A 16,293-nucleotide genomic window follows, 5' to 3' on the forward strand; every position below is an offset into this window, starting at 1 on the left:
GTGGTAAAGGGACAAGAGAAAAAAAAAGTGTTTGAGATTAGTCTTTTTATAGTCATATCAATGGCAAGAAATAAAGAGCTTAAAGAATAATTATTACATTTTTATGAACTTTGTATTTCTAATTTGTCTAATTAAGAAAGATTCAAATTAGGCGGATTTTGTCAATTTGCATTAACAGGAGCTCATTCATGCTCAAAACGAGGACAGGTCCAAGGCAGGAAATGCATTAAGAGTCAGATTCAGTTTCATACAATACAATGACGTCAACAAGATTAGAATAGTGGGTCAGTAATTACCATGAGATAGCTGTTTCTTGTCCTAAATAGATACATCACTGACGCATGACATACAATCCATAAGATGACATAATTGGTTTGTTACTCCATTGATGCACTTCATTATCAATTAAGACAATGTTCTGAACAATATGCACTCAGAGAACCATGCTCCGTGTAAATCCCAGTGTAAGAATAGATAAGTCAGCCGGAGTCCCTTATCTGCTGAAGGCCCCTTCCTGCCGGCTCTGATCCAGTTGGGTGTATTTATTTAAAATACTTGGTTACAGCTGATTTCTCACATATTTTTGTTCAATTTTCACTTAAAAAAGTATTCTGGTAAGATAAAGATATTTGTATTTGCACAATTTCTTTTTATATATCCTATAAAGTTTCACCCAACACATTTCTCCCCCCCCCAAAGTTATTCTTTTGAACAACAAAACTGTCTCACCTTACATCCAGTTGTGATGTCGTGGCCCCAGTGGTTGGGCGCACAACGGTCACACCTCTCACCAATTGTGTTGGGAGGACAGATACACTGTCCAGTATTCGCATCACAGTTGTTTCCCACATGACTGCACTGGCAAGCTGTGGGAGGGAAGGACAACAACAGACGTATCAGTGAGGATTTGAAAAGACGAATGTGGGAGACTCTGGAGAAGTCACAAAAAGTTTTTTTTCATTTTTAATATCAGGGCTCCAGTTTATTCATGCGAAAAGTTTACTGTAGTACTTCCATCAAATTCAACAGTATTGCAGTTTATCTTTCAAGATCAGAGACGCTGCCATTCACACACTGATTGGGTAAGTGGAAACAGCTGTCCTAATTAACAATAAGAAACAGGTGTGATGAATGGCAAGCTGGGAAGCTGCATGAATGAAAACTTAACTGAAAAACAAAAATGTCAAAGATGAAAGAACTGATACGCAGGCTGCAAAAAATAACATTTATCACCTATTCTAACATTACTGCCTATGTCCCTGGGTCTACTTGCATTTTTTCATTTTACAGTCTTGCTGTTTTGCTCTAAAAACAACACCAAGCAGAAAAAACAATCATCTTTGATGTAAGGCACTGGATTACCTTCATGAAGTGGTTTACACAAAGTCTGACTGCTCAGACTGTTTGAGGTTTTTGTAGCAGCTCATGAAGCGCTCTTCATTTTACCCTAAGACTGGTAAAGTTTGGATTAAGTTAAACGTAATTTTGCCTTTCATCAAGCTAAAGAAACAACACCACTATATTAGTTTTACTCAGAATTGACTTTCTCCATGAATCCCAAGAATATTCGATGGCCAGCAATTTCTAATACTGATGTACAAATTTGATTGTTATTTTTTAAGGCTACATACTGTAATGACAGCCATGTTTAATCACTTGAAACAAACTGAACCAGACATTTGATATGTTCACTTCTAAATGATACTCTGTGCAAACCACATTTTGCAAACTTGAATATTTTGGGAACAAATTGGTCAGAAACACTTGTGCGCTTCTATTACTGGAGCATTAGTGATGCAACAATCATATGTAAATTTTTAATTAAAATAAAATTTTTTACTCTATTCTATTTTTACGAATTATACTCCAAGATTTTTTCTGCCGTTTTTACCCCAAGGGATGAATTTTATCTTCGCATAAAATACAAGTTTAAGGTTTGACGATTGGGTGACAATGACAAGATGTCCAACACTACCATAGTATTTTTAAGATAGATGATAGATTGGGAGGATGATTTTAGTTTGTCTTGCTTTGTAGAGGCTTTCTATAAATGAAAGCCTTGCAGAGTCAAAATTTGGATTTAAGATAACTTCTACAAACTTTAAAGCAATGCTGAAAGAATATCATCAGAAAAATCAATTCACGGAAGGTAATATTTTTGTGGGTGAACACAACAACAACAAATATTTTTACTTTCTTTTTTGGAAGATTACTCAAGTTTTCATCTTACGTGTGCAGCCACCCTCCTGGAAGTTGAAGAATCCTCTTGAGCATCGGTCACATTTAGGCCCAGTGACGCCAGGCTGACAGCGACACTGACCCGTTTCGTCACAGTCAAATGACTTGGAGCCGAATGAGTTGCAGTGACACGGGATACACACCCCGCCTGTCGTAACGCCGTGAGTTTGAGGCTGGGGGAAAGAAAAAAACAGTGCAGGAGGTTGAAGGTAAAACAGACAAAACGTAGCAAAGAAAATTATTTCAGAGAACAAGTTCACTTGATATGGAACACTTTTTTAAACACATGTGTAAAGAATAAGTTTTTAAAAAAAAGCTAAAATATGTTCATTTTACACTCTTTATATGTGCTTTCTTGTCTTCAATCTCCATGCCGAAGTGGCTTTAGCGATTAAAACAACAGAGCAAACCGCTGGTTAAGATTGTTCAAGGAACAGAAACATTAACACCACACGGCACACAGAAAGATGCTGTTTAAGCTATTAGAAATCAGAAAGCGTTCATTACCATCAAGTCACACATTTATTAAAAATAATGTTTTTTACCACAAGATTAGTCCACATGTTTCTACAGCTCATTTTTCCACACAAGTTAAAAAGCGAAACACCCATGATGCTTCAAACACATCCACTGCCATCCACATTCAGGGTGTGTTACCCCTGTCTGAGGTCTGTACGCTCCCCTGGGACAGCCCCCTGTTGTGCGGGAGGTTCCCCCCCACCTCTGCTGCACAGCTTCCAGGGGAACACGCTCTATGGGGCGCCGTGTCTCCCGCCTCTCGTAACCTAGGCGACGAAGGTCACAGCGTCGGCCCATGAAGCCGGGGCGGCAGATGCAGCGGCCCTCAGTGTCGCAGCGCTGAGAGATGGAGCCATAAGGACTGCAGCGACAGGGCATACACTCCTGCAGCTCAGCATCCCACCAGCAGTTAGGCTGGACCAATCAAAAGCCGGTTTGATGGATGGAAGGTGGGCAAAGGATTGATGACAATAAGCGAGGAGTGAAAGTAAAATCAGAGAGTGAAGTGAGGATTACCTAAAGAGAATTAAATAGTAAAAGCTGCACAATTTCCACATCACCTATCATAGAAACAGCAGAAATTACAGCAGAAATATCTACAAAGGTTTGAGGGAAGAAGTCAGTGATGGTAAAACTGTGTAGATACAGCAGCAAAACAATTACAAACATCCGTTTCTGTGACTAAATATCCAGTGCTTTGCAGAAAATAAATAAATAAATAAATAAATTTATGCAGGATTACTTGCAGTTTCAAATAGTGAGAGGGTGATTGTACTTCAAGTTATCACAATTTTTTTATTTTTTTTGATAAGTGAACTCCATTCCTAAGCGCCACCAGATGATGGTAACAACTCTCTTTAGTGCAACCACCATTACTAACAGAAGTCTACTAAACGTTGGGCCTCCAGATGAACCAATGAAATGTTGAAAGCAATTAAAAAAGAAAATATTTTCTGTGAAATGTTGAAGCATTCTTTGATTTGTTCAAGCAACAGTCCAGTCAGGGTGAGACTGGCAGCAGATAAAAAGACAGCTGATAGGAGAGAAGCAAAGTTGATCTATTTTGATCCTCTTGAGCTTTCAGTCTGTCTGTTGGAACATACTGGGCTTGAAACTTTTGGCCGCCTTTTGGAAACTTGAGAATTAAGGTAAGTAATCACATTTTGCTATATTAGGAATGCTACCCACACTAACTGTGGAAATTGCTAACATAAAATGCTATAGTACTGTCAAGCTCGTTATTACTTTTGAAAATAGTGAAACCTTGTTTTACAGACATTCCTCTCACACACAGAGACTTGTGACCTCTGGTTTAAATAATTAATGGTTGTTCAAAGGAGGAATGCTAGAAAAATATTTTGAATGCCGTTTTGTATCCACAACTACGATCAGTGCATCTCTTTCCCAACGCATTGGTCAAATAAATATAAAGAATACGAAAGCTTACCATGCACTTATCGCACTGCCGTCCGATCACATGTTCTCGGCATTGGCACTGACCATTCTCCTTGTTGCAAACTTCTGATACTGAACCATTGGTGTGGCACTGACAGGCTGCAAATGAAAGAGAAAAAAATATGAATATTTAACAGCAACATAAGTTCCGGGTTGATTCCTCCCACAGGATTAAGGCTTCCACATTCTTCATCTGAAGTGCTGAAATCGGCTCTTATTGACGTAGAGGCGTTTTGAAAATTGCATCATTTTGTCCGTAGAAAGGCATTCGCCTCCTCTTGTCGACACAAGGCCTGATGGAAATCACGACCAGCCTTTTCCATGGAGGAGGCCGTCTGCAGAAAAGTATGGTGCTCTCTCTGTCTCCGTCAAAGCAAAACAGAGGATGTGTCCGAGAAGTACAGTGGGGCAAAAAAGTATTTAGTCAGCCACCAATTGTGCAAGTTCTCCCACTTAAAAAGATGAGAGAGGCCTGTAATTTTAATCATAGATGTACCTCAACTATGAGAGACAAAAGGAGAAAAAAAATCCAGAAAATCACATTTTCTGATTTTTAAAGAATTTATTTGCAAAATATGGTGGAAAATAAGTATTTGGTCAATAACAGAAGTTCATCTCAATACTTTGTTATATACCCTTTGTTGGCAATGACAGAGATCAAACGTTTTCTGTAAGTCTTCACAAGGTTCTCACACACTGTTGGTGGTATTTTGGCCCATTCCTCCATGCAGATCTTCTCTAGAGCTGTCATGTTCTGGGGCTGTCGCTGGACAATACGGACTTTCAGCTCCCTCCAAAGATTTTCTATGGGGTTGACATCTGGAGACTGGCTAGGCCACTCCAGGACCTTGAAATGCTTATTACGAAGCCACTCCTTCGTTACCCGGGTGGTGTGTGTGGGATCATCGTCCTGCTGAAAGACCCAGCCACGTTTCAGCTTGTTGATGGAAGGAGGTTTTCACTCAAAATGTGACGATACATGGCCCCATTCATTCTTTCCTTTACACGGATTAGTCGTCCTGGTCCCTTTGCAGAAAAACAGCCCTAAAGCATGATGTTTCCACCCCCATGCTTCACAGTAGGCATGGTGTTCTTTGGATGCAACTCAGCATTCATTTTCCTCCAAACACGACGAATAGAGTTTTGACCAAAAAGTTCTACTTTGGTTTCATCTGACCATATGATATTCTCCCAGTCATCTTCTGGATCATCCAAATGCTCTCTAGCAAACTTGAGACGGGCCTTGACATGTACTGGCTTAAGCAGGGGGACACGTCTGGCACTGCAGGTTTGAGTCCCTGGCGGCATAGTGTGTTACTGATGGTAGCCTTTGTTACTTTGGTCCCAGCTCTCTACAGGTCATTCACTAGGTTCCCCCGTGTGGTTCTGGATTTTTGCTCACCGTTCTTGTGATCATTTTGACCCCACGGGGTGAGATCTTGCGTGGAGCCCCAGATCGAGGGAGATTATCAGTGGCCTTGTAAGTGTTCCATTTTCTAATAATTGATCCCACAGTTGATTTCTTTACACCAAGCTGTTTACCTATTGCAGATTCAGTATTCCCAGCTAGGTGCAGGTTTATAATTTTGTTTCGGGTGTCCTTTGACAGCTCTCTAGTTTTGGCCATGGTGGAGTTTAGAGTGTGACTGTTTGAGGTTGTGGACAGGTGTGTTTTATACTGATAACGAGTTCAAATAGGTGCCATTAATACAGGTAGCAAGTGGAGGACAGAGGAGCCTCTTACAGAAGAAGTTACATAGCTGTGAGAGCCTGAAATCTTGCTTGTTTGTAGCTGACCAAATACTTATTTTCCACCATATATTGCCAATAAATTCTTTAAAAATCAGAAAATGTGATTTTCTGGATTTTTTTTCTCCTTTTGTCTCTCATAGTTGAGGTACATCTATGATGAAAATTACAGGCCTCTCATCTTTTTAAGTGGGAGAACTTGCACAATTGGTGGCTGACTAAATACTTTTTTGCCCCACTGTATGTGGGAGCCTTTGGCTTGAGTTTTTCCCAGTGCAGACAAAGTGTAAGCATAGTGTAACATAAGGTTTAGTGACATTATTGGTGCTGTAACATTTGAGTAACACTGGAGTAGATTCAGTAGCGGTGGCACATCCTGTATGTAGGGATATTACCTCTAGCAATGAGAAAAATATTGATGTTAATATTTGCCTCCATATACTCAATTGTGGACAGAATCCACGAATCTTTAGTTCTAATTCCAAAATCCCTTAAAAGCTGTTTTTAATAAAACATTTTTGACCATTTTGGGAGTAAATAGCCTAAATATTGCATGCATTTACAAATACACATGCAGCAAATATTTTTTCTGTTCTATTGCTGTCCCCCTGTATTTTATTATCACTTCTTGGGTGAAGAATTAAAAATAACATTGACTTGAAACCAAATAGGTTTAATCAACAAAAGAGTCATGCAAGGTTATGCAGAATAAGGCTAAGAAAGTAAGACTTATTTGTTAAGATGTAGAATGTAAGGCAGATGCACAACAAGCACCTATCTTTGTTAACCTGCCAGATGGTTTATTACTAAATAACAGAACAAAATGTTTTCCAAGCTGAAAAAAAATCTTGAGAGCAAACACTGAAAATAAATGTATAACACAAGAGAAAGTCACATTTTATCCCACAACAAGCCTTACAATATAGCGACTCACAACAGAGTCCAGATGGCGCTTAAAAGGTGGCGCTAGGGGAGTGTAAGACACATAGACCAGCATCTACCTGCACTTTCTACTGCATATGTTTGTGTTTATGTACACACATGTATACCTTTTCAGCAATGATGAATAGGTACACATGCGTGGGAGGGCATGCGTGCCCTTCCGAAGACTGTATTTGTGTTTCTGGGCATCGGTATGTATTTGTGCAGACATCTGTGGCGAGCTAACGCTTTTCTTTCCAAACGCACAATCACATTTGTCCTTCTGCCTGCTCTTCATTTAAGATGAAGCAACAGCAGGAGGCACAACAGACTAGTACCCATGTGTGTCCTTGCTGTGTGATATGGTGTGTGGCACGAATTTTATTACAAAGTGTATACATAGTGTTCTTTTGTGTGTGCCTGTGTGTGTGTACTCATCTATGCTTTTAATGGCTTTTGCAGCAGATGGGAGCTGTGATGTTGGAGCTTTTAATTGTGTATCTGAGGGGTTGATTGGCGTATGTAGGTGTGATTTTTCATCAGCTGGGATTTACGCTCAAAGTTTGAAAAAACAAGAAGTCATGCAGAGTATGATAATTAGACTTTACGAGGAAGACTGTGTGGGAATGTGTCTTGGTACTCTAAAACTTGTAAAATTACAAATTAAATAGGCGACAATGGAAGTGAATTTTATGCAGCACTGTTCCAGAGACAGGAGAGTCCTCTAATGGCTGCAATCAACTGAATGTTATGTTTAGTGCTGTCACTCTTTACCAGGTCTTTAGTTCTCCCTTGACACAAGATAAAAACTAAAGTTCCTTCTCCATTGTAATGTCTCACCTGTAGTGGTTAATGTCTGGTTTGGCTCTAGCCAAGTCATGTGTTTCCATTAGCAGTGTGTTCCTCACTACTGTCCGTGTGCATATGGGCAGGTCATTTACAGCGACACTCAGCAGTGGAGGACCATGTGGTTGTGGTTTTGATGGACTCAAACTCAGTATTTTATTTTTTCTTAAAGACAAACAGTCAGAAATGTCAAGTAGTTAAGATTAAACCACAAAATGATAAATCTCTTCTTTCACCTGGGTGCCACCATGGCTGACTCAAATAAAACCCAGACATTTTGTTTTGTCTTACAGAAATTCATTGCTGGCCCACAACTTTAAATGGAGACAAATCTGACCAGAACAGACTTTGTTAAAACCGGTCAAGCCCGTGGAGAATGGGCTTTACTTCTCTCTCCATGACCTACAAAACCACTTTCAGTCTGGATACAATCAGGCCTCTTCTCCACTCTTACGCTGCATTCACACCATTTTCTTTATAGCCGTGAATTCTGGGGTTTTGGAAAAATTTGTTGAGGTGGTCTCAATGTGAGGAAATGAAGGTGATTTTGTGGAACAACTAGTCCTGTCATACTGCATCTTTAAAGTGAGCTTTCGATGCGTGTGAATGATGGATCTTGGATCAAGGATGTGGAACTGACAATGTTCTGCTGCATCGTGACAAGGTACATAACTTCTGATGGGATGTTGTCTTGATGTAAATATTTGCTTCCTGACTCTGCTTGTCCCTTCAAGTGGTCTTATCATTATTAGTCGAATTAATCAGAGAGCACAAACTGTAAATTTCACTTTCAGTTTTAAGCATCTGGCATGCCATGACAGAAAATCATAATTAGTATAAGGTAGTTTGAGATGAAGTAATAATATATGGACATTGCAGCAAAATGTTTGAGTTGCATTAGTTTTGTACATGTGGTGAAGATATCCAGGATGCATGGTGTGTGCAAACTGTGTGTGCAAACATTTGTTTATGCTATACTGTCAACTGAACTGAAGACATTCTTATTCAAATGTACTTTTTCATATTTTTTTATATTATTGTATTAGTTTTCATTGTTTTTTTTGTTTTTTTTACATACAGTGTTGAATTAATTAATAAAAATATGTTTTCAAACAAACCGAGTTTTAGATAAGTCATGTTTTATTATTTCAACCTTTTCATGCATGAATTATAATCTTTTGTGTCAGGATTTTTTTTCCAAATTTGTTTTTACTTTCTTAAGGCATAAAAAAAAGGAAAAAATGTGTAAAAAAAAATAAATAAAATAAAATAAAAAAAAAAATATATATATATATATTTTTTTTTAATTGTAATTTTCTCCAAATACAAAGTTATTAGAAAAATACATCAGTAGTATTATTCTCTAGGGGTTTTCTGATGTCACAATATTGTTTTTTTTACCTACAAGAGTCGTCTACAGTAGAAGGAGGGACCGGGTCGGTCGGCATGCTTTTTTGTTTGTCAGCCATATTGGATTTAACCAAAACAATTTCTTGCATTTGCAGCTGATGGCCAGTAGTGTATTTCATGATGCATGACGTATTTCATGATGCATTAGTGTCCACTCCAGTGGTCTGTGTGCATTTATAACATAAAAATCCACAAGAAGCACAAGAAAATGCCTTTAAATAGATGTCTACTATAGTGACCGCTATGCATGAAAAGGTTATGGTATTTTTCCAAGTGTCTAAAGCATCCTTGCATGAACATTAAAATTATGTATTAAATCTTCATGTTATTTAAACCACCTCTAAATATAAAACCATACAGGTACAATTACTTTACTGGAACTACCCTCTTTATATTTACAGCCTAGATCCCTTTCCTTTGCACTTATTTAAAAATTCCCCTGTTATAGTCTTCAACTTGGTATAGTAGTATAGTTTTAATTTTTTACCTTGTAAATTATCTGATTAATAACTTTGTGAAGGGCAGGTGTAATTTAACAATATTCTGTATAGTATTACACATGTTCTATATTAACATGGTTACAAATGCTGTATTTCTGTATCTAAAATCTTTTACCTTTGCATGTGAATTGCTGTCTATATTATATTTTGACTGGTGAACACGACCTGTATCTCGGTTCAGGTTGGCATTTTTATTATTGAGCGTAATATTTTTCTATCTGAATGTCAAAGTCTTCATTTGAAAATAACTTTTCTATTTTTTCAGCTTAAATGCTGAAACCATTTCCAAAACTTTTAGTTGCATATTGACCATTTGTGCATTACTGAGTTACAACAGATCCACTTACTTCTAGTGAATAGGGAACATAACAGCAATCCACCACAATTTTCAAATGATTTTTTTTTTTCTTGCGTGAAAAATACTTGAAGATCTTAATTTCTTTGAATTTACTCACCAGACAAATTGCTTGGCAGTCAGATTTACTCCAAAATATCAAACATTTTTCTTTTACTTTTTCAAAGGGATTTAAACTGAACCATTATCCTCCCAGTTTGGAGTAAGCAAAAATGGCCAACGGCGACAGCTCTGATGTACAAAGAATGAAAAGCATGAAAAGGATTTTCTCATTCTAATAGCACACAAATGGACTCAGCCTGAACTCTTCTGCTTCACTCAATAAAATTCATTAAGACTCGGAGTGATGGGTAGAGAGAAGCAGGCTGAGAGAGAGCTGTTGTCTTTTAATAATTCTTGGTGGTCTTCTGTCATTCGTACAGGATCAATAACCCTCCGTCTCAAAGACGCAAGCAGCTGATCAGTACTGCAGGAGAGCAATAGATCAGGCTGATTAATCAATACCCATTTAGGTGGGTGGAGAGGGGAAACAACTACAGAACAATGAACTATCAAATGCACATTAATACCCTTTGTCAGGCTGTCTGGCTGCTTTTGTGCAAGCCTGACATACTTTTTTGTCTGTTTATCACTCTGTCTGTCTGTCTGTCTGTTTCTCGGTGTAAGCTTTCTGTCTTGCTACCCGTGCTTCTGGTTTTGTCAACAAACGAGCTTTAATGAAGAGCTTTGTGAAGAAGTTCCATCTGAACATTTGTATTTTCTGCCTCCTCTCTCTGCCTTGCTGTCCCTCCTCCCTTTTTATCTTTTTCCTCCCAGGTATAGTTTCTTATTCTCACTTTTAAGCACAGCTGGCAGTCGGCGGGCCGTTCCGACATCACACCTCCTACTGGCACAGCTGCTACTTGACACACACTCGCAGCCACACTCCAGATGGTGTACTATCGACTCGATGTTTTAGTGAGACTATTAAAGGTATCATTTAAATAATTTGAGCTAAGTTTCTTAAGGACAAAGTGCTCTTCAGTGCAACACCCCTGCTGAGATACAAAAGCTACACTGCTGGCACGCTTTGCAAAAACACAAAAAGGAAGAATATCTGATGCTAATTATATTTTCTGTCTCTAACAACATGTGAGTATCTTTCTGATTACAGGTTCTTTAAAAAGCCTCTTAAAACTGGTTTACAGTCTCAAGACCAACTGCTCAGTCAGAATGTTAACATTCACTCATTTAGTGTCAATGTGCTGGGGTTTGATCTCTGAGAATTAGAATTAGTGATTACTGTGCAGTCACTTTTTCATTTGACAAGACTAAAAGGAAACAAAAAAAAACACTTTTTTCGCAGAGAAATGTGATACAAATCCAATTAACTCCTGATTTGAATTTTATAATAAATACTTAATATGCACATAAAACCCCTAATTTTATTGTTTTAATTATTCCTTCTCCACTGTGAAGGAGAATATCTTCTCCAATTATGAGGCAATTGACAAGTAATATGAGCAACCTCTGCCTGTTTTGATAAAAATGTTCAGCTTCTAATGTATTTTTGACTTTCTTCTAAGTTGTTCCAGTCATTTTTATTAAGACCATGTCGTTTCTTTAGCCATATGTCTTGGCTTGTCGAGAAGCGTGTTTTATGGACAACATATGGAAATATAGCGCATTTTGTGAAATGCATAGACTGACGCTGTCTATGAAGTGTGAGTGTCACTTGTGATGCACTTCTGCTTAATTACCTTTGAAATCGATTTTTTTCCCTGAACATTTGAAAATTCAAAGTACAGTGACTGACTCCAAGTGGTCAAGTAAATATTATATGGATTAATCAGTAAGTAACTTGGACTCCTTCCAATTGATTCCAATTGATAAAGCCCCAAAACATTGACCATGCTGCGACTTGTTAATCATCAGCACAGACAGAGTGTCTGCATAGAGTAGTGTGAGATTAAGCCTGTTAGTGGGGTCATTCTTGCAACTTTTGAGTAGCAATTGCATATATTCCCTAGCAGCAGTGCATATGTGCAGAATGTTTACATAAAATAAATAGTAATAACAGATAATTCTATAAGTAACCACATTTTTGCATAAAACCGTGTTATGCCTTCTTGTTTCCCATGTCCAACAATCAATGCCACTGGGGAAAATACAGGCAAAGCATTTCATTGTGCAATATAAATAAGTCAGTGATGTCCTACATTAACAGATGCCTGTAATGAGATTCAGTCCACGTTTAGACTGAAGAAAATTGTTATTACTACAACCAAAACATCTTTCACTGTAGATTTTGTAAAATATTTCCCACATTGGAAAGCTCTGTTAAAAGCCTTTACAGTACCCACATGAGTTCAGGGCTAAGCTAACACTATGATCAGGTTTCTAACATTCTCTTGTGTTCTTGGCCCAAATAAATCAAAAATATGATGAGAATAGTAACCAAATGATATATTTAAAATGTAATTCCCGGACAGAATTGTTAGGTCTAAGAATACTTACGTTGGCAGTTTTTTAATGTCATGGCATCCCCATAGTAGCCTTCAGCGCAGCTGTCACAAGTCACACCATCGTAACCTTGACGACACCTCAAACACTGGCCTGTGATCGCATCGCAGCTATTGGGTATGGAGAAGTCCAGATTGCCATTGCAAGTGCAGAGTTGGCAGGATCCTCCGGGTACAGCAGGCTGGCCGTAGTACCCATTGGAACAGCTAGGTGGCAGAAGAAATGAAGCGAATGAGGTTCAGTATAATCAGCTCTAAACATCAATAAACTGCAATGGCAGAATAGGTTTGGCTATTTTTGGTTAGATAAAGTGAGTGATGCTGCAATTAGAGTAGAAACAAGCTAATAAATGCTGTCTTTACTGCTTTGACTCTGTTTTACTAAAGTAGAAATTTGAACTTGTAGCATGTAGAATTTCAAATATTTATAGGATGACCTCAAAATGAATCCCACCATCGCTGACATAAATGCCTAATATGCCTGCTTTGCATCGGTTGTCAGCTAGTGAAGCACTTTCGTTGCTGTGAAAGTGAAAATTATAAATATTCAAATACAGTTCAAATGATGGTTTCTATTGTTCTCGTTGTTTTGGCTGCCACACACAGCACATACAAAGCTTGTCCAATAATAAAGTGCAGAACATCTTTCAAATTTAAATTGAACAAAACAAAAACGAAACCGTACATTTCTTTTTCTGTAAGCAACAGGAGAGGAGTGATGTGATGTAATAAGTGAGAGCAATTTAAAATATCTCAAGACCTAATCGTCGGTTCGACTTGTTGCTTCTAAGTTGTGGCAATCAGGTAGTTTCCTGTTATTTTCTTTTTCCATTGAAAGAACCAGCACTGCTATATTCCCTGAAAGCACAAGTTTTCTCCACTTTTATGTAGCAATTACATTTGAAAATAGTTTTCCTAAGCTTTCAAGTCTGCAATGAAATTGACTGCCACTCTTATCAATCTAACAGCATAAAATTACTTTTAGATTTCAGCTTGAAAAGTTAGTATACGGCATCAAAATTATTGTTTACTTTGCGTTGTTGTGTCAGTGCGACGAACATCCATGTCTCAAAATAAAAAAAAGCCTTCTTATTCAAGTATCATTAGAAAGGAACCAAGAAGCATCACCATTGAAGTTCAGCTTGACCACAGTAAAAAGCCTCATTGCAGTGTTTGATTTTTATCAGTGGCATTAAATGGCGTCTGATTTTCTGACTCATTCCACACTATAAATGAGTGATTTGAAGCTGGGAGGAGAATGTGCTCCTTGAGCTCTGAAGCTGTAGTTCCCAACCAGAAGAAAAGTGAAATCCTCCCTCCGAGCTCAGAGTCGGCTTTTGTCTTGTTGTTTTTTTGTTCAGGAGTGAGTGGAGAGTGGAGGTTGAAAGGACCTCGTCTCTAGTAATGTGGTCATTGTTGTGGCTTGACAAAAATCCAAGCTCTGGTTATTTGGCTCAACTTTTTGTCTTTGTCTCAAGACCAAAGGAAAAGTTGGGTTCCTCTACGGAGATAACGGAAAGCTCAGAGTAGAGTGTCTGGTGTTTTACATAAGGGAACCAGTTTGAGAGTGGTTTGGAAATCAAGGATGTCTGTTTTTTTCTCTCCTAGCTCCTGTACTCCGTGGATTCAGGTTATTGCCATGTTATTTATGTTTTTCATCTTTACTATGTGATTTTGAGTCCTCTATGGCTCTTAAACTGGTTAGAAATGCAATGGCAAAAACCCAGAAAACAATATGAGTTCATAATACTTTAGAGGTGTTTTGGTTTGCGATCATCCTTTCTTTCCCTCTGTAAATCTCAGAAGTGCAATGCAACTTCCAGATGACTCCATCATGTGCAAATCTATGATATACTGCAAGGTCAGAAAATTTGTGACACAAGGAATGTCACTTGAAAAAAACTATTTGGCCAGAAACACAACAGTCAATAAAGACAAAACCAACTATGGCTCTTGTCTTGATTTGTTTCAAGATTTGTATTAAGACATTTCACTTTTTCTGGAGTGTGGTCATTTGTGAAGAGTGGGGTTTTCCTTCTGTCAAAGTTGATACCTCTGCAATTCTCACTAAAGAACAAAAATGCTTAAAAATACTCTAAATAAAATAATATGTATGTCACTTAATTTTGTTTCTAAACAGAAACAGCATTCTACTTCAGTGGTGTCCAAAGTCAGTAGAATATAATAAACTGCAGAGGAGCTAATTCAGCCATTTGAATCTACTTTGTTAGAGCAGAGACGCATCCAAAACAAGAAAGACACCTAAGACACTCAAGTGTAAACTTGTTTTTGTAAAATAAATCTTTTTGGCATCATCTGTCAAAGAAAGAAAATAAAAACAAAAAATATCACAAGTAAAATGTTAGCACTTTTGTTCTAAAGAAAAAAAGAAAAGGTGTTTATTGTCAAACCAGAACAAGATTTTATGTTTTGCTTTTCCAGGTTCTCCATATGAATAATAATCAGAGGATCTTCAGATGTGGGAAAACGTATTAACCTGAGAGCGCACCGCAGGGACAAGAGCCACTAAAACCAAATAAAGAGCCTTCGCTGAAATAAAGCTCTACATGTTGAAAAGGGGAATCAAGATGAAAGAAGAGGAAGAAGGATAGAGAAAGGCAGCAAAGTGAGAGCGAGAGAAAGGCAAGTGAGAAGGAGAGAGGGGGAAGGTCTTCACATTGAAAAGAGAATTGAATTCAGAGAAGAGGGAAAAGAAAGAACAGAGAGAGAGAAAGAGTCAAGAGGAGCAAACCGTTATTACCACTGACCCTCCTTGGTACTCAATAGAACTGGTTTATTAGTTTGTGTGTGTGTGTGTGTACGCATGTTGCCGGAGTGTTTAGTGTGTGCCGTGTCAGAAGTACATCTTCCCAATCAAGTGGCAAACTCGACTGGAATCAATCTAAGTTTTCGAGGAGGACGGACCATGAGGGGAAGTGCATGTGTTTGTTTGGAGTCTTTTTTTTATATGAATTCCCACATTTTGCTCTCTGTTCTCTTCAATGGAATTATATCAATACGTTGATTAAGTGGGTATCCATGTCTCTATAGGAACAAATGTGTAGTGAAGGTACAGAGGAAATTAAACGCCTGTTTATGTCCATCAGAGTAGCAAATAAAAATTGAAAAGGGAAGGAACTAGAAAAATTAACTATTTTAAATGAGTTATTTAACATTTAACAAAATGCTAAGTGGAATATTTTTGACCATTTTAGGGATGTTTTACTTTCTAAAATGCCTGCTTTTTGCCAACAAATTCTTCCGTGTAGTTTTAGTCATCGAAATTCGTTAAAAACAAATATTTTAACAGTTTCCCTGCGCACTCACATGGCTGTCATATAAGGAGGCTTGCAAAGGGCTATTGTTGGAACTGGAAATCCCTTTCTTTGGCAACAGGCAAAACGCTGGGCACTAATTTTAGTAATCAGCTTCTTCGCTCAAGTACTGGAATAGAACTTTATGCTTATTGAAGCTAAATTGCAACTATATTATTTCTAAAACTTGAGCTATCGGAGCCAAACTGTCATTAACAGATGAAATTATTTTGGTCAGGTCTTTAGGAATAACCCAGGAACCATCAACATTTTATGGTAAAGTAGGACATCTTGTTTGTTTATAGTCGACTGTTTAGTGAATCGAGAACTTGATTCAATACCTTGCACTATATAGATATATCTTATTTGTGTTATTAAGAGGAGCAAAGGAGATGAATGCTTTCTTTTCCAGTTATCACTCACATTTTTAAAAGCAGTTAGTTAAATAATAAGCTGCAAATATAATCACAAACATTAGCAAAAGT

General features: G+C 37.9%; 1 protein-coding gene across 5 annotated transcripts in view; it reads right to left on the minus strand.

Annotated features, from left to right (window-relative positions):
• The window catches only part of lama2 (laminin, alpha 2), a 153,707-nt gene that overhangs the window by 55,923 nt on the left and 81,491 nt on the right, over positions 1 to 16,293 (minus strand). For 3 of the 5 annotated variants that reach the window (XM_081602472.1, XM_081602471.1, XM_081602473.1), the window contains exons 21-25: positions 12,490 to 12,701; positions 4,205 to 4,311; positions 2,896 to 3,171; positions 2,231 to 2,411; positions 730 to 866 (exon numbers count right to left, since the gene is read on the minus strand). In XM_081602472.1, coding sequence (XP_081458598.1) covers positions 730 to 866; positions 2,231 to 2,411; positions 2,896 to 3,171; positions 4,205 to 4,311; positions 12,490 to 12,701 — 913 coding nt within the window. The remainder of the gene's footprint in view (positions 1 to 729; positions 867 to 2,230; positions 2,412 to 2,895; positions 3,172 to 4,204; positions 4,312 to 12,489; positions 12,702 to 16,293) is intronic. The other 2 variants (XM_081602476.1, XM_081602474.1) reach the window with 1 other exon arrangement.

This window comes from Poecilia reticulata, chromosome 21 (assembly GCF_904066995.2).
Source record: "Poecilia reticulata chromosome 21, P_reticulata-male-v2, whole genome shotgun sequence".
NCBI classification, from domain to species: domain Eukaryota; kingdom Metazoa; phylum Chordata; class Actinopteri; order Cyprinodontiformes; family Poeciliidae; genus Poecilia; species Poecilia reticulata.